Source organism: Periophthalmus magnuspinnatus, chromosome 2 (assembly GCF_009829125.3).
Source record: "Periophthalmus magnuspinnatus isolate fPerMag1 chromosome 2, fPerMag1.2.pri, whole genome shotgun sequence".
NCBI classification, from domain to species: domain Eukaryota; kingdom Metazoa; phylum Chordata; class Actinopteri; order Gobiiformes; family Gobiidae; genus Periophthalmus; species Periophthalmus magnuspinnatus.
In genome coordinates this window covers 3,526,497-3,545,272 of record NC_047127.1, presented here as the reverse complement: position 1 = coordinate 3,545,272, position 18,776 = coordinate 3,526,497, and the positions used below count along the sequence as shown (strand labels likewise).

Sequence of the window (18,776 nt, the reverse complement as noted above, 5' to 3'; positions counted from 1 at the left end):
CTCCTAAAATGCTGCCTCTGTCTGTTCGTACCTGGAGCAGTGGGACGACGGCGCCATCTGCAGTCCGACTTGTTCCGAACTCCCTCAAAACTGCCTTTTTTGAGCTTCTTATGAGCACTGAAATGTTAGAAGACGACTAAGAACAGTCAAGAGTGCAACTAAAAGGCGAGTTTAAACCCCCAAACGTCATGATCAGGGGTGGACCCACACGATACCGCTGCCAAATATCCAGGGCCGGCTCTAGTTTTCACGGGGCCCTAAGCAGAATGTGTCTCTGGGCCCCTCTGCAGTGACTGTACCTGGACTCAGCTGTTGGTGACTCACATTTGACGACATTACGACCCTGCTCTCGTCTCCTTGTCCAACTGTCCAGAAGTGTTTCTATTTATATGACCAAAACGTGAAATGTTTTAATCTAACTTGTAAAACGGTCATTTAAAAATACCTCAGCGCATCTCAGGGGTGTAAACACAGATAAAACAAACGTCAGCAGCAGATATTTTGTTACTATATACAAAAAAAAAACAAATGCAATCTTTATAGAAGCTGCTGTTTCTAGTGTAACTTTACGTTTTATATTATTTTCAGTACAAATGTATGGGTTCTTGGGGGCCCCCTGGTGGCTTTGGGGCCCTAAGCAGCTGCTCAATGTGCTTAAAGTCTGGACCGGCCCTGCAAATATCAACGCTGATGCTGAAAATTTGGATGGATCAGACATCGATATCTCATTTTGGTTCATAAACTGGTGTAAAAATGCGATTTACTGGACAAGTGTCGGCCGAACAGAGTCGAAACAGCTCGTGAGACGTTGCGAAGTTGTTCTGTAGTTAATTTAAAAGTTACGGAAACACATTTGGATCATTTTTACCTTATCCCGTTTGTGTTTAAAGGTAATTTTCAGTCCTGGAATCAGCAGATACTTAACGCCAAAGTGTCCAAATTGGTGTCGGAGCAGAAAAAGCTGGATTAGTGCTTCCTTAGTTATGATTTTCTTCACATTTTTTTGGTAATTGTGTTCTGAAAATTGCTATTGAAACCCAAGTATTTCTCACGTCTCGTAATGCAACCGGTTTAAAACGATAACCCCAAAAAACGAGCTGAAGCCGGTGTGATGAACATAACTGCGTGCTTTATTGATACAGTAAAGCATTTATAGTACAGTAGTAAGGCATATATTTGGTGGAATCTGATATGTTGTGACGTTGACGCGTTATTTCAGACATGAGGATGGTGACGATGAGAACACAAAAGTTAGAACAGTTTCAAATCAGTGTCCGTCGGGTTTAAAAACAAAAAAAAAACAACAAAACTTTTGGATCATGCTGCCAAAAACATAACACAAAACGCACACACCTCCTACACTCGAGATTCTCTGAGTGGTTAGACTTTAAATATAAATGTATTTTCGCCACACATGCTAACAAAATAACGCTAACAAAACGACAAAAATTTGCTAGAATGAATGCATCCTCCACATATGAAGTCAGTGACAGCAGTGCAGTATAATTTAGAGTTTAAACATTCGGATTTCACACGTGTGGTAGTAGAAGTAAAAGTGTAATTGGGACATCAGGCCAGACTACCCACAATGCATCTGGGTGGACTCGGGTGGACTTGTTTCGACAAATCCGAAACGGACGTTGACAATTCGCACGAGGTAGAGCTTGCATCATCCTAACCTGTTCAAAAGGAAGCGAAAAGAAACTCAAAACTCAAAACTAGCAGCCGCGTAAACCCCAAAAATGTCGACGTTTTTTTGTTTTTTTTTAGCACATTCACTTAACGGTTGTAATAGGACCTTTGAAAAACCAGTGCAATTTGGATTTCGGACCGAAGCCTGGAACAAAACGGGGAAAATCCAACCAAAACTTCATAAAAAAGTAGTTGTTTTGGGCGAAGAATATCTCAAACATTATAATAAACCAAGACTAAAGCTGAACAACGTAACTTTTCTGGACTTTTCCATCTACTTGCTTCCGTGGAGATGTTGTTGCTTTGCCTGGAAGGTTCCACCGTATGGCATTTAACTCATCTACGCAACCCGTTTATCTATACGCAGTTGATCTGACACCACAAAGCCAAGTTACAGGTCAGATCTGCGAAGTGGCGGTCTCTCTCAATGTAAAAGTGCATGTTTTCTTTAACCGTACGTGGAACTGAATACGTGTGGACTGATACTAGTGTTGTCGTTATACTAATATTTCAAACTGGATTTCGATACTGAGGAATATTCTTGATACCGATACCGCGATAATAAAACAAAATGCGCTTTTTTCAGACAATAAAATGTGATTTTTAACATTAAATGGTCGTACTTTCTGTGTAATCCAGGTACGTTCCATAGTGATCCACGGGCGTTTACTAGTCTATGTGTCTTAAACTTGTTCTGACACAACTCAACATCATTTTTAAGACATTTAGGTTGATTTCTGTGACTTTTTTCGTATCAAAACCTGCTCAAATGATCTAGTTTCGATACAACCGGATTTTCTGGAATATAAGTCGCACTTTTCATAGTTGTCGGGGGTGCGACTTATACTCAGATGCGACTTATTGTTACAGTGACGACCACACGGGGGCGCTCTAGACTTGTGTTCCAGTATCTACTCCTCCTGAACCACTGAACATTTAAAATTTCAACATTACGGTGATTTAAAAGACGTTTGAGAAAGACTGAACGAATACGCCCCTAAAAGAAAATGGTATTCAGAGTTGTTCAAAAGCGACACCGATGATGAAGAATTCAGTTGATTTATTGATTTGGAGTGAGATCCAGAGTAAACTTGTTGTTTTTTCTGCTTTATTTATCTGATTAACTGTTAATATCTTACGTTAACAAACCAGACACGTGTTCAGTTCTGTCTGTGCTTCATGTCCCTGAATAAATATAAATGTGTTACGTTAGCGTGATGTACTGATATTCAGACTGTTTGTTCTATATTTTATTGTTTTTATTATAACTTGCCTTTACAGCTAAAATGTCTGTTCTTGGTCTCGTATTTTGTAACATAAATATCCCCAAAAACGCAACTTTTTATTCATTATTACGTGTTTTTTTTCAGAGCAACGTATAGTCATTATTATGTATTATGTGTTTTCAGGACATATTTTCACTCTTCAAATACTGAAACTCACTTTGTCAACATAAAAATAAAATGTTTGCTCTTGGTCTCGGATTTTGTAAAATAAATTTCCCCAAAAATGTGACTTATATATGTTTTTTCTTCATTATTATTCATTTTTTGGTGCGACTTATATATATATATTTTTCTTCATTATTATTCATTTTTTGGTGTGACATATATATTTTTTTCTTCACTATTATTCATTTTTTGGTGCGACTTATACTCTAGAGCGACTTATATATATGTTTTTTCTTCATTATTATTCATTTTTTGGTGCGACTTATACTTTAGAGCGACTTATATATTTTTTTTTCTTCACCATTATTCATTTTTTGGTGCGACTTATATATATATATTTTTCTTCATTATTATTCATTTTTTGGTGCGACTTATATATGTTTTTTCTTCATTATTATTCATTTTTTGGTGCGACTTATACTCCAGAGCGACTTATACTCCAGCAAATACAGTAGTTTTAGCATAGATCGATATTGACATAGCACATTCCGGGCAAAACCACAACATCTCTTCGCTGACAACATGATCTCAGACCCTCTCCCCGAAAAGTTACGGCGTACAGCTTTAACTACAGCAGCGTTTAACGTAGCTTGACACCTTCGCTAAACTCCCTTAACCCCCCAAAAAAGACTCAAACCATTCTGTCCCAGGCTGTGTACAGTGCTTTTACATACAGTACTCCAAAATAATTAAATAAAGGGAAAAAATATTATATGGATGGATACCGGTTAAATCAAAACTACAAAATGTTTCGTAATTAATGTGAAATAGGCACCATCACACTCACACACGCACACAACTGTACTGCAAAGACCCAGGATGCCAGTAGTGTAATAGAAACAAAAGCACCCTTACAATTACAATCGTATTTTTTTTAACCCCCCATTACAAATATGTCAAACGTTTCGGCGCAGTACCCCCGTTTACAAATAGATGGCGATAGATACGATCACGTCAACACACACACTTGTATCTCGTCATTGTGCCGCGACCCCGATACACCCCCCGTTTTATACAATTGCATAGAAGTTTAAAAATCAGCCTCTGTTAATAATAAAACGATTTCTCAGGACGTATTTTTTAAGAAACTACTCAAATCTACAAGTTATAGAGTTTTGTCATTTTTTCGTGTTTTTTTTGTTTGTTTTTTTTTAATCGATGTCGCAATCCTTCACAAAAATAGACGTTATATATATTCTCTTTGTAAACTGTCGTGATCCGATCCAGTTGTTTTGACTAGAAAAGCATGCGGCGGGTGAGAGGGAGGGAAGGGAAGTGGGATGGGGAGAAGAGAAGGGCGGAGCTCGGGGGGGGGGGGGATGAAGGGGCGGGGCGCTGAGGATGAAGGGGCGGGGTCAGAAGCGCAGGGCCTCGTGCGATTCGGCGCTCTGCTCGTCAGTCATCACGGTGACCAGAGACTCCATGGCGCGGCCCAAGTCGTCCGCCATGTGGAACAAACTGCCGATGGAGGGGCCTGCGGAGAGGAGGAAGAAGAAATGAACAACTCCGACATGTTTTCTAGAGTTTGATTTTTAAAATTTACACACATCAGAAAATCGCCGTTTTCTGATCTATTTTCTAATGTTTCCTCATCACAAACAGACCTGGAGTTGTGTTTTGTTTCATTCACACATGTTTAACACAAAAACCCTGCATATTTAGGCTCAAAAACACAGAAAACACTCTGTTCCACCTTGTGATGTCATCAAGTGCTGATACAGGAAGTGCTCCACTGTGTTTTTAAACTCCACACACCTTCACTAGAATCATGTGGAAAATTTCAGCCCTGGAAATGACAATCTCTACTGAACTAAAGTTAAAAGGTAGTGGTTAAATCAGACATGGGCAAACTACGGCCCTGGGGCCACACACGGCCCTTTGGCTTTATTAATCCGGCCCGCTGAATGTGACCAAATTATATTAAAATAAATAATGGTAAACCTTGTTCAATTTGCCTTTTCATGAACTTTTGGCACTAAAACTGAATGAGTTTTTCTGCTTCTGAAATTTTAATTATTAATTTAATTAATGCATCTGGAGAACAATTTATACAATGAGCCTTGCATATTTCTGCTTTACTCTGTTACAGGCCAAATCTCTTATGTCATATATACACATATATACATCCTGGCCCCGCCCCCCTCTGTGAAATTTTAGAACCCACTGTGGCCTGAGAGTCAAAAAGTTTGTCCACCCCTGAGTTAAAACTACCACTTCATGACATCACAAGGTGGAACAGAGCATTTTGAGCTTTGGAGAGGGTACAGACTAATAAAGTATGATTCCTGAAACTCCAGGTCTGTTTTTGATGAGGTAATAACATTAGAACATGGAGTAAAGTTCACAAAAGTCCATATTTGGATTCTTGTGAGCTCTGGGTCTAGTCTCTTCTTTTCGTGTTGTGTTTCTTCAAAAACCTGTTTAAATCTGAAACACTCGTGCGGTTGTGATGTACGTTCTCTCGTTTCACTGAGGCTTACACTTGTTCTTGTTACTTTTACGACTCTGCACCTCAAATCTTCGCTCCGGTGACATTCTCTTACGCTTCTCGTCTTTTAAACAAATCCGCCGCGGCGCTGCCTCGGCTCAGATCCAGTCACTTTGGAGTCTGCAGATGTTGTATTGTTCTACCACTGAGCCGCTCTCTGCTCTGAACCAAACACTGTGTACTCAAGTGAGACGTGTACACAGACGCACAACGCACACAACGCACACAACGCACACAACACACACAACGCACACAACACACACAACGCACACAACACACACAACGCACACAACACACACAACACACACGCAAACAACACGGAGAGAGGACAAGGGAGGAGGAGGAGGAACGAGGAGGAAGAGAGGAGGGGAGGAAGAGGAAGGAGGAGGAAGAGAGGAGGTAGAAAGGAGGAGAGGAGGAGGAAGAGAGGAGGTAGGGAGGAGGGGAGAGGAGGTCGGGAGGAGGGGAGAGGAGGAAACGAGGAGGAAGAGAGGAGGTAGAGAGGAGGGGAGGAGAGGGAGAATGGGTGGAGAGGAAAGAGGACAGGGAAAAGGAGGAAGGAGGGGAAGAGTGGAGGAGGAGGGGGGCGGGAGGAAGGGAGGAGGAGGAAGATGACAGGGAAAAGGAGGGAGGATGGGAAAAGTGGAGGAGGAGGGGCAAGGGAGGAAAAGAGGAGGGGGGGAGAAAGGACAGAAGGAAGGATGGAAGGAAGGATGGAAGGAAGGAAGGGAGGAGGAGGGGAGAAGGATTAGAGGGAAGAGGAGGTGGGAGAGGAAGAGGGGTTGAGGGGGAGAAGAGGATGGGGGAGGTGATGGGAGAGGGAGAAGGGGAAGAGAGGAGAAGGAGGAGGGGAGAAAGAAGACAGGAGGAGCAGGAGGAGGGAAATAGGAAGGGAGGAAGAGGGGAGGGGAGGGAGGAGGAAGAGGAGGAGACGAGAGGGAGGAGAAGGGGAGGAACGGAGGGGAGGAGGAGGAGAGGTGGAAGGGCAGAGCAGAGTAAAGTGTTCTGAGCTGCTCTTTCCTGTGAACTCACTCGACCGATGTGTTTTTTTCATGACTGATTTTAATGGCGTTTGTTTAAAATGCAGCGAAACCGAAGGCCGATAAACACGACTGATATTTTTGGACCAATTTTGATTATTTTCCCTAAATGATCTGATTTGAAATGATTAAAAACTCATCCCAAACCTGAATAAAACCCGTTAAATCCTGTTTGTCCAGCGTCCTCTTCACAAACAGTGTTAGAAATAAATAAATCTATGTATTTTCTTCAGGCCCAAATATCAGTTTGGACCAGGAGCGGCGCCAGACATTTTTTGGTTGAAAGAGCTAAAGGGGGGCCAAGATCCTCAATAGGGGGCCCCACTTAACATGTTAATTTAGAGTCTACCATGTTTGAGCCGCTGTTTTAAACCAGATTAAATGTAATTAGCCCCTGTAGTGATTTACAAAAACAAATATGGATTTTTATTTTTTATTTTTTGGTCATTGTAGCATCATTTTTAACACATTTTGCGGTTCCAAATTCAACATTTTTAATCGAGATCGGATGTGCATGAATAAAAGTGAGGCAAAATCTTTTACAGAGGAAGCACTGGCTATTCTAGGGGATTCTAGGGCCCCCTCGAGTCCCCCCCTGGCGCCGCCCCTGGCCCAAACTAAGGCTGAAAACCCGGTACGCAAAAAAAAAAAAGCAAAAATCGGCCAGATATATCGACCTCTCTCTGGTTAAAAGTTGCGTTAGAAATGAGTTTGAGCAGAGGGGTGAGCACACGGGGATCGTTCAGAGATACTTACCGCTCATGGGTGCCCCCTTCTCCCCCCTGGTTCAGGAGAAAAGAGGACAGGAAGAAGGGAGGAAAAAGAGAAAAATACAAAGTCAGTAACAGCAGACAGCAGAGAGAAAAAGAGAGAGAGGGTGAAGAGAAAAAACAACAGAAGAAAGGAACAAAAACACATTTATTTCACAGAAGAACTGAAGTAAAGGTGCACTACGTAACTTTTCTGGACACTTTGATACAGCTCGAGAGGATTCTAAAGATATTCAGGAAAAGTTCATGTCTGTCCTCTGAATGAGACTTATTTTAGTATCGATATCTGCGAAAAAATTACTATCTAGTTTCGATATTAGTTTTAGTATCTGATCTTCGATACTTTTGACTTTTGCGTCGTTTCAACCATAAACAAACTCCTGGAAACGTTTTAACACAAGTCGTATTTTTCCACATTTCATAGTTCTTTATAAAGTATCTGTTCTTTATAAAGTATTTGTTCTTTATAAAGTATCTGTTCTTTATAAAGTATCTGTTCTTTATAAAGTATCTGTTCTTTATAAAGTATCTGTTCTTTATAAAGTATCTGTTCTTTATAAAGTATTTGTTCTTTATAAAGTATTTCTTGTCTGTTCGTGTAAAATGTGCTTAAAAACTCTGCTGCCATAACATGAGCTGAAGTCCTCTGGCTCTAAGGCTGTGGTCCGAGTTTAGTCCCCGGGTCTAGTCCCTAGTTTTGATCTTGTCCTAGTCACTGGATTTAGTCCTTGGGTCTAGTCCATCTCCCTGGATCTGATCTAGTCCTCGTCCCTGGGTCTGGTCACTGGGTCTGGTCTAGTCCTGGTCTGTTGGTCTGGTTTGTGTGTTTGGTCCACTCCTCGTCCCTGGGTCTTATCTAGACCTTGTCCCTAGGTCTGATCTAGTCCGTATCCTTGGGTCTGATCTAGTCCTAGTCCTTGGGTCTCATCTCATCCTTGGGTCCAATCTATTCCTCGGCCCTGGGTTTAATCCAGTCCTGGTCCATGGGTCTGATCTCATCCTCATCCTTGGGTCTGATCTAGTCCTGGTCCTTGGGTCTGATCTAGTCCTGGTCCTTGGGTCTGATCTAGTCCTGGTCCTTGGGTCTGATCTCATCCTCATCCTTGGGTCTGATCTAGTCCTGGTCCTTGGGTCTGATCTAGTCCTGGTCCTTGGGTCTGATCTAGTCCTGGTCCTTGGGTCTGATCTCATCCTCGGGTTTGATCTAGTCCTGGTCCTTGGGTCTGATCTCATCCTCAGCCTTGGGTCTGATCTAGTCCTGGTCCTTGGGTCTGATCTAGTCCTGGTCCTTGGGTCTGATCTAGTCCTTGTCTTTAGGTCCGGCCCGTGGATCTGGTCCAGTCCTAGTCCCTGGTCCCTCCTCAGATGAGTATCTAGTTTCGATATTCGTTTTCGTGTCTGATCTTCGATACTTTTGACTTTTGCGTCGTTTCTACCTTAAAGTCGCGTTAACTTTCTAACACGAGTCTCATTCTTCCACATTTCCTCGTTCTTTATAAAGTATTTCTTGTCTGTTCTTGTAAAATGTGCTTAACGGCCCCACGGCGATAACATGGGCTATTGTTCATCTGAGACCAAACTGTTTTCGAAGCGTTTTCAATTTGCCACCAGTGACTCCTTCGATCTCCGGGCAAAATTCTGACATTAATTTTTGATGGCGCTTTCCTCCACTAGATAATAATATTTGGTAATTAGACAACTTACACTTTTAATTAGCTCTTAAAATTTCATGCTGAAGGGAGTCTTTGAGGATCGTTAAAATATTTCCAATCTTCGTGGAATAACAGGATTTTATAGAGGCATAAAACTTTGAACATTTAACACAGAGACAGTTTTTATGGTAAATTGTAGTTTTTATAAGATTATGTCGCTTTTAAATTTCTGTTTCGTGGTTTCCGCTGCCATAAGGATCATAAACTTTAAATGTAAACTTGAGGGAGCTTAAAATCTGAATTTTTAACATACAGTTGACTCCAGTCGTGTCATATTAGTGAATATTTAAAGGGCCCATGTTACGCTCTGTTCTGATCTGTGTTTTAATGTTTCCTCGTCACAAACAGACCTGGAGTTGTGTTTTGTTTCATTCACGCATGTTTTAGGCTCTTCTCTCAAACGGAAAACGCTCTGTTCCACCTTGTGATGTCATCAAGTGGTGATACAGGAAGTGCTCCACTGTGTTGTTAAACTCCACACACCTTCATTTATAGAATCATTTGGTTAATTTCAGAACCTGGAATTGACAATCTACTACTGAACTAAAGGTAAAAAGGAGCTGTTAACATGAAAACGACCACTTCATGACATCACAAGGTGGAACGGAGCATTTTGAGCTTTGGAGATGAAGACAGACTGATAATAAAGTTACTAAAACATGTGTGAATGAAACAAAACACAACTCCAGGTCTGTTTTTGAGGAGGTAACAACATTAAAACAGGACTTAAAGCTCAGAAGAGTCAATTTTGTGAGATATGGAACCTTTAAAGAGGAGGTATTTACTTCTGTGTTGTATTAAAGAGGAGGTATTTACTTCTTGGAGGTATTTACTTCTATGGGGTATTAAAGAGGAGGTATTTACTTCTTTGGGGTATTAAAGAGGAGGTATTTACTTCTATGGGGTATTAAAGAGGAGGTATTTACTTCTGTGTTGTATTAAAGAGGAGGTATTTACTTCTTTGGGGTATTAAAGAGGAGGTATTTACTTCTTCGGGGTATTAAAGAGGAGGTATTTACTTCTGTGTTGTATTAAAGAGGAGGTATTTACTTCTTTGGGGTATTAAAGAGGAGGTACTTACTTCTTTGGGGTATTAAAGAGGAGTATTTTACTTCCTTGTTGTATTAAAGAGGAGGTATTTACTTCTTTGGGGTATTAAAGAGGAGGTATTTACTTCTTTGGGGTATTAAAGAGGAGTATTTTACTTCTTTGTTGTATTAAAGAGGAGGTATTTACTTCTTTGGGGTATTAAAGAGGAGGTATTTACTTCTTTGTTGCATTAAAGAGGAGGTATTTACTTCTTTGGGGTATTAAAGAGGAGGTACTTACTTCTTTGGGGTATTAAAGAGGATGTATTTACGACTTTGGGGTATTAAAGAGGAGGTATTTACTTCTTTGGGGTATTAAAGAGGAGGTACTTACTTCTTTGGGGTATTAAAGAGGATGTATTTACGTTTTTGGGGTATTAAAGAGGAGGTATTTACTTCTTTGGGGTATTAAAGAGGAGGTATTTACTTCAATGTCGTATTAACTGTAACATATTTAGTATCACCATGTTTCCTTTTATTGTTTTAAAAATGCTAAAATCACCCAAAAACATGACATTAACATGTTTTATACGTCTTCCCTCTGTTTGCTCTCTGTGCTAAGTCACTCCGCCTTCAGAGCACTATCAAAAAAACAAACAGCTACTGAAACTACAGCACATCGAATCAGGTTTGTGAAGTTGTAGTGTACAGTTTTTAATCACATTTTTGTATATTTATGGAGAATTGTCGCGTGGGAGCATTGTGGGCGGAGCCTTGTACAGAATAGTACAGCAAAACGTAAGGAGGGTTCGAATAGGGCCAAAGAGAGATCGCTAGATTACTCAAACATGCAAGGATGAGCGCTAAAACCTCTTCAGACATGTTTTTGATGAGAGAACAACGTTATAACATCGTAGAAAGCTCATGATACGTCCACTTTAAGTTCTAAATTAGACGTACACACTGGACGCGTTTACCTTGACTATGAGGGAACGAGTGGTTGAGCTGCTCCATCACCTCCTCCAACCCCGCATCCTGGGACGGGCTGGACAGCTCGTCGTCACCTTTAAAAACAACACTCAGATATTACCCCGAGACGTCCCCGTTGTACATGAATCCACGTGTAAGTTGAGTGTTTCGTACCCATGGTGTCTGTGGTTTGACTGGCGGCCACTCTGAGCACGGGGAGGGAGGAGTCGGAGCGCTGCGAGGAGGTGGAGGGGGAGGACAGAGCGGTGCCGTTCACCTTGGAGTCCGTCTGAGGATGAACAGATGGATCAGTGTTTCACGATACTGAAAGTTCAAACACGATTTCGATGCAAAGGAAAAAAACTCGTTGATCAAAACTGATTCTGATACAACGATGATCATAATAAAAACACAATTTAGACAATAGAATGTGATTTTCAACATTAAACCGTACGACTTTTTCCTTCCCTCTCCTTCTTTCTCTCTCCCTCCCTGTCCACCTTTCTCTATCCCATTCACCTCCTCCTCTCCTCACCCCTCTCATTCTCTCCTCTCCTCACATTCCCCCCCTCCTTCTCTCCTGCGCCTTTCCTTCTCTTTCCCCTCTCATTCTCTCCTCTCCCCCTCTCCTCCCTGTCTCATTCGCCTCCCTCTCTCCTTTCCTTCTCTCCTCCCCCTCTCATTCTCTCCTCTCCCCCTCCCTCTCATTTGCCTCCCCCTCTCCTTCACTCATGCGCCTTTCCTTCTTTCCCCTCTCATTCTCTCCTCTCCCCCTCTCGCCTCCCCTTCACTCCTGCGCCTTTCCTTCTCTTTCCCCTCTCCTCTCCCCCTCTACCTCCCTCTCTCATTTGCCTCCCCCTCTCCTCCCTGTCTCATTCACCTCCCCCTCTCCTTTCCTTCTCTCCTCCCCCTCTCATTCTCTCCTCTCCCCCTCTCCCTCCCTCATTTGCCTCCCCCTCTCCTTTCCTTCTCTCCTCCCCCTCTCATTCTCTCCTCTCCCCCTCTCCCTCCCTCTCATTTGCCTCCCCCTCTCCTTCTCTGCTCACCTCTGCCCCCTCTCCTTCTTTCCTCCCCTCTCATCCTCTCCCCTCTCCTCACACTCCTTGTCTCCTCACAATCTCCCCCCCCATTTGCCTCCCCCTCTCATTCTCTCCCTCTCCCACCCTCTCTCATTTGTCTCCCCCTCTCCTTTCTCCCCCCCACTGGCCCCTCTCCTTCTCTCCTCCTCCTTTCCTTCTCTCCTCCCCCTCTCATTCTCTCCCCTCTCCTCACACTCCTTGTCCCTTCCCCCCTCCCTCTCTCATTTGCCTCCCCCTTTTCCTTCTCTCCTCCCCCTCTCAGTCTCTCCCCTCTCCTCGCACTCCTTGTCTCCTCACAATCTCCTCTCGTCTCCCTCTCATTTGCCTCCCCCTCTCCTTCGCTCCTCCCTCTCTCCTCTCCTCCTTTAGTATCGATACCAGCTCAAATGATCTACTTTCAATACTAGTTTTCGCATCATTTAGAATCTGATTTTTGATTCTTTTGACGACCCTCGGACAGAAGCTGAGGAAACACAGAGGAAACTACATTTTAACAGAACAGCAGAAGAAACCACAGAAAAATAAAAAGCGTCACCACGTTTTTGTTTTTTAAATCAGCAAATAACATCATCATTTTGTCCTGTACCATGAGTTAAACATTGTTTTTTTTTTTACACAAATCACTGTTAAAATCTCCTGTAACGATCTGATATTTTGACTTTAGTTCAGATTTGACCTCTTTTGTCGTTCTTCTGTTTACGTGCCGTTGTTAACGTAACGGCTTTTGTATGTGACGCCTGGTTGCTATGACGACCGGTTCATGCCAAGGTTCTGGTCTGTTTCGGCTCTGGTGGAGATGCTGCTGCTGCTGCTGCTGCTGCTGTTGTTGTTTTGCTCTCGTTTTGTCGTGGGCTACGGTCGACAGGAGCTTTTGTGTTCGGAAAATAAACAAGCAGAAGAAATTTGGAGTGTTTCCTCACGACGAAACTCGGGAATAGTTTACGACGAGCCCCAAACACGTCGTAGTAATCTTAAAAGTTGTTCCGTAGTTACTTTAAATCATAAATAACAGTTTGAAAACACATTTGGATCATTTTTACCAGACGCTGTTTGAGTTTAAAGCAAATAAATACTGTTAATCGTGATAAAAATGGTCGGCAATAATCGTGTGTGACATTTTATATAATCGGGATAATCGGCAAAAACGATATTCACCATTACATCACCAGAACGTGCAGAACAAACTTACTTTTCCATAATTTTTTCTTCTAAATCGCTGTTTTTGCACTTATGACAAACTACAAAACTACAGATCGTCTCCGTCTTTAACGCAGTTTAAGACCAGACTGAAAACCCGCCTCTTCTCCCTGGTATTTAATAAAAACTACACAGGATAATCTTGGTGTTTTATTGTTCTGTTTCTGTTTTTTGTTGAAGTACTTTGGTTCAGCTGAAGTTGTTTTAAATGTGCTGAAGAATTAAACTTGAATCAATAAAACAGTTAACGTGGAACCGTTTCATAACATTAAAATTATAATTATTCATATCTGTAACAACATAAACTGGCAGCAGCTTTGATAATTATCATGATATAATCGTTAATTGCGATTATTTTGGACCTTTATAATCGTGACACCAAATTTCTCTTCACAAAAATGGAGTCAGAATCGAAATTTAATAATCTGGTAACGAACTTTTATATTGTTTTTAATGTTTTATATGAACTTAAATACACATCTGCTCCTATTTTTAACGTTTTATATGAACTTTTATACACACTTTCCCCTGTTTTTATTGTTTTATATGAACTTTGACACACACCTGCTCCTGTTTTTAATGTTTTAAATTAACTTTAAACACATCTGCTCCTGTTTTTAATGTTTTTTGTGAATTTTTATACACACCTGCTCCTGTTTTTAATGTTTTAAATGAACTTTAAACACACCTGCTCCTGTTTTTAATGTTTTTTGTGAATTTTTATACACACCTGCTCCTGTTTTTAATGTTTTTTGTGAATTTTTATACACACCTGCTCCTGTTTTTAATGTTTTATATACATTTTTACACACACCTGCTCCTGTTTTTAATGTTTTTTGTGAATTTTTACACAAACCCGCTCCTGTTTTTAATGTTTTACATGAACTTTAAACACACCTGCTCCTGTTTTTAAAGTTTTATATGGACTATGGACTTTTTTTGTTTGTTTTTCTGCTTGATTAGTATTTTAAACAGAGCGCCCATGAAAAAGAGCCCATGTGATCTCCTCTATATATAAAAATAAAGATATCAAGGATGCGCAAACACATAAAGCCAAAAATATCAGTATTTGCACAGAAAAAGCTGGATCAGACCATCACAGCCACGTTCTGAAAAGCATCATGGGATTCTTTTATTGCCTGAATGGTCAATTTTTCAATCCAATCTGATGTCAGCGCTCCAGGCTCAGTTTAAAAATTTGCATTTGTAATCACGACTGCGCCGCTCAGAAGAGCAAAATCTGAAAAATTTTAATTTCAAAGTTTTACAGAATAATTAAACAGCGAATAGCAACGAGCATTTTATCATAATTAAATTTAATCTCTGGACATGTGACAATATTGGTTTAGATATTGTGTTTTTTTTACTCATTCAAGAGAGAAAAATCAATCTAAATCTGCAAGTAATTCCTTTTCTGTCCACCGGATGGCAGTGTGTCCCCCGCGAGCGCTGCCAAATCCCCTGTAGTTGCATCATGGCAGTGTCACATTCTCATTCGGGATGACTTTGTAAAAGGAGCGTCTCAGATAAGTGCACGTCACCGCCGCCAGTCACCCAAGCAGAAAGGGATCTGTTTGTGAACCAAAATAAATCTCACGCAGGAATAATCCAACTACTTCCTGCTAATTTGGTTTAAGACCGTCCCATTAGGAAAGGTCACAAAGACGAGCTGCCCTTCAACAATGTTTGGAGAGTTCTTTATTAGCGGAGGAGCAGTGGAAGATGTTTTGTTTTTTAAAGATGAAGCCCTCACTACAGATTTATAGAAGTGTCGCTATGTAAAAGTGAAACGTTTGGACAAATCCTCTTTTTCAATGTTTTTTTTCTCTATTTTTACAACTTTATACAATTACAAACGTCAGCAAGACATCGAATATTTAAAGTAAGATTTATGGAATTATGTAGTAAAGAAAAAAAAAGTAAAAAAAAAAAAATTCTACTTAATATTTTTTGACAAAGTAAATCAGGGGCGACTTTGACGATTTGTATTTAAAAAATTTTAAAAATATTTATAGGCTAATTTAACTTTTTTTCTTTTTGTCATAATGGAACTGCAAGAAAAACAAAATGAAGACTCTACGGGCGACAGTAGCTCAGATAAATGCTGTCGTTGTGTCATTGGGCAAGACACTTGAGTTGTGAGTGGTTCCTTGGTGTAAAACTCAATTGACTCTGGCTTCAATTCACTTTCTATTGAAAAGCTGTGGCCACTCACTCATCATTTTCGTCTTAAAATGTTCGTATTAACCCGCTCTACATGATTCTGGGATATTTATTTCGCTGTTCTGTCCGTAAATCAAGATATGAACATTAATAACAGACAAATCAGGCGCCTTCTTTCTATGAGGTCACTCCGCTAGCGTTAGCAACAGGTTTGATTGACAGCGTTGCTAAGGGCCTGCTCCCTGCTAAACCGGTGATGTGAGCGGGAAGAGGCGTTACCTTCGACATCCTACCTCCGGATTGGCTCTTTGGTTGCTATGATACTCGCAGTTGGAATCCTAATACGGAATTCGGCTTCAAATTGGCCGCTATAACCACTGGACGCTCACTTAGTCCACTTCTTTATACAATCTCTGTGTAAAATGTGACCAAAATATATCTGTATTTTTAAAAATGTATCATATATCTGTCCCTATTCCGCGTCATTACATCATAACCGGATTACAAACTAGTTTTCCCTCCTAAATCCCGTTAGAAGTCGTCATTCCGTGAGTTACCTGCTCCAGTAGCTGTCGGAGGCGGTGCAGTTGGGATTCGAGCTGTTTGTTGTGATCCTCCAGAATCTGCATCCTCGCCTCCAGTCGGCCCTTGTGTTGCCGTAGGAGCTTGGCCTCGGCGATGAGCTCGGCGTCGCGGGCGCTCTGCGGGGACACGGGCAGCGTCTCCGGGGGCGACGGGAGCGGGGACAGGCCCTTGCGGTCGTGGGCCTTCTTCAGACGGTCGTACTCCGCCTGCAGCTTTCTGGGGCGGGATAAAAGACGACGGGAATCAAGCGCGGCCAGGAGTTCAGATGTTTTGTGAGTGAACTTCTGATTGTGTTTTTCTCAGTTTCACCGTGAGCAGATTTTTTCTTATTCGATCAGAGAAAATGGAAATCTGGATTACGTTTGATCGGCCTCAAATGTGTGAAAATGACTCGAGAAAACCAAACCAATAGGACGGTTTTTCTGTTCAAACTTATCGAAAAACAGGAGAACGTTCAAATATCACTTTACAAAAAACAGTTCAGGAAATTTCTCGTAATCTCCCTCTGAGAAAACCAATAATTCTTCCACCGCCACAAACGGCTTCGATTCAGAAACGAATGAAAATGAATTATCAGGTTAAAAATCGTAAGTTTTTATCAGAAATTTGAAAGACACGAATGGAGAGACTAAGAAAATGAAAGGATTCGAGTTTTCAGTATAATCTGCTTCTGTCTTTGATACAAAAATTCAAAAAAATCTCCAAACTAAGTCGAGTCTTAAGTCTGGCATTAATTAAATATGTGATATGTATTTGGAACAATAGAGTCTTTGGGACGTCTAGTTTGGCGTTTCCAAGCACTCCTTAAGCGTTATTTCGTAATTAAAACCTGTTTTCTACGGAGACCGGCAGAGGATGGAAAGGAGAATAATAATATTTACAAAAAAAATAAATAAAAAATACATTATCTTGAGAGAACGAGATATTAACTTGAGGGAACATAACAATTTCTATACATATATTTTCACGAGCCCACAAGATATTTAGCTTAAAAAATAAAAATAATATCTCGTTCCCTCGTGATAATTAAGTCATTCCCTCAATAATATATTTTGCTAATGTCCTATGCCAGGCTCTGTAGTTTACACATATAATATCAACTTACATTTTATTATTTTTACGATGCAAAAACATTCTGAAGACGTAACACTGACTAAAATAAGGAGGAAAACATTCAGGATTATTTTTGTCCTAATGGAAGTGCAAGAACAGCAAAAGTAAGACTCTACGGGCAATAGTAGCTCAAATGAAAGGTGTTGTTGTGTCCTTGGGCAAGACACTTAACCCACCTCACCCCCATGTCTAAGTATATTGATTTATGAATATGAGACGGCCTATATTTGTCCTTATTTCCCATCTTTAGGCTAAAACCAGATTACAAACTAGTTTTATCCTCCTAAATACCATTAGGAGAGGCCAAAAACATTCTGAAGATATAATTCTGACTAAAATAACACTTAAAAAATAATCTGAAAAAACAAAAAAACTGTTGATTGGTCCACATACTCCTAGTTGTAAAACACTGGCCCTAGTTTTCCATTAAAACCAATTAGTTTTAAAGAAAATCGTACTTTGGCGAGACAGTGGCCTCCAAAGTCACAGGAAAATCTGATCATAATCTGATTTCGGGATTATTTAAATGTAAACTGCAAAATTTGAGGTGCAGGGGAGTCAACGAGGGCGGGACAAAGGGGTCTACTGTCCCGGGCCCCAAGGTCTTAGAAACTTCTACCTATTTGTTTACATTAGAGGGGGGCCCCATGTCAGATTTCTTACCCCGGGCCCTCAAATTTCTGTTGACGGGCCTGAATCAGACCATGACCAGAAAGAAATGAGATGATTTAGCTTTTTATATTTAATTTAAATGATCTTAAAACTCCCAAAATCTGTTATTAATCCGCTAATACGCTATTGAGAAGTACTAAATTTTCTGGAATATAAGTCGCACTTTTTTCATAGTTTAGGGGTGCGACTTATACTCAGATGCAACTTATATGTGAAGTATTTGTTTTTTTCTTCATTATTTATTTATTATTATTATTTTTATTATTATTATTATTATTATTATTATATTATTTTTATTTATTTATTTATTTATTATTTATTTTGTATTTTTTGGCTGGTGCGACTAATACTCCAGTGCGACTAATACGGCAAAAAATATAAAAAAAAACAATAAAAATGAATACAAACATAATAAACAGCCTTGTGATAGTGTAACTCCAAACCCGACATAGCGCCCCCCTGTGGACCCACCTGTTCTCCTGCTCCAGGTCGGTGAGCACCCTCTCCAGCTCTCCCTTCTCCTCCGTTTCCATGGAGATTAGGATCTGGGCGGGGCTGCGGGGCTGGCTGAGGGGAGAGCCTTGGTTCAGAGACTGGCAGTAGTGCTGGATCAACATGTGCTCGTCATCGCTGCGAACGCACACACACACACACACACAAACACACGGGCGCACAATGCCACACGGGGACATGGGAGAACAGAAAATCAGCAAAGGAAATGGCTGCAGTGGCACATGTCCGAGGTACAGAGGGAGGACGGAGCGGCTCGGCGGGAATAACGTTGGGAAAAAAAAAAAAAAACGCTCAAGTTCAAGAA

At 40.9% G+C, this 18,776-nt stretch overlaps 1 protein-coding gene across 16 annotated transcripts in view; it reads right to left on the bottom strand.

Annotated features, from left to right (window-relative positions):
- Positions 1-1,109: 1,109 nt before the first annotated feature.
- dmd (dystrophin) overlaps positions 1,110-18,776 on the bottom strand; it is a 500,656-nt gene continuing 482,989 nt past the window's right edge. For 11 of the 16 annotated variants that reach the window (XM_055226238.1, XM_055226250.1, XM_055226243.1 and 8 more), the window contains 5 exons: positions 18,431-18,589; positions 16,147-16,390; positions 11,325-11,439; positions 11,159-11,245; positions 1,110-4,617 (listed from right to left, as the gene is read on the bottom strand). In XM_055226238.1, the coding sequence (XP_055082213.1) occupies positions 4,499-4,617; positions 11,159-11,245; positions 11,325-11,439; positions 16,147-16,390; positions 18,431-18,589 (724 nt within the window). In that variant the 3' untranslated portion in view covers positions 1,110-4,498. Of the gene's footprint in view, positions 4,618-7,427; positions 7,454-11,158; positions 11,246-11,324; positions 11,440-16,146; positions 16,391-18,430; positions 18,590-18,776 lie in introns of all 16 variants that reach the window. The other 5 variants (XM_055226254.1, XM_055226266.1, XM_055226275.1 and 2 more) reach the window with 2 other exon arrangements.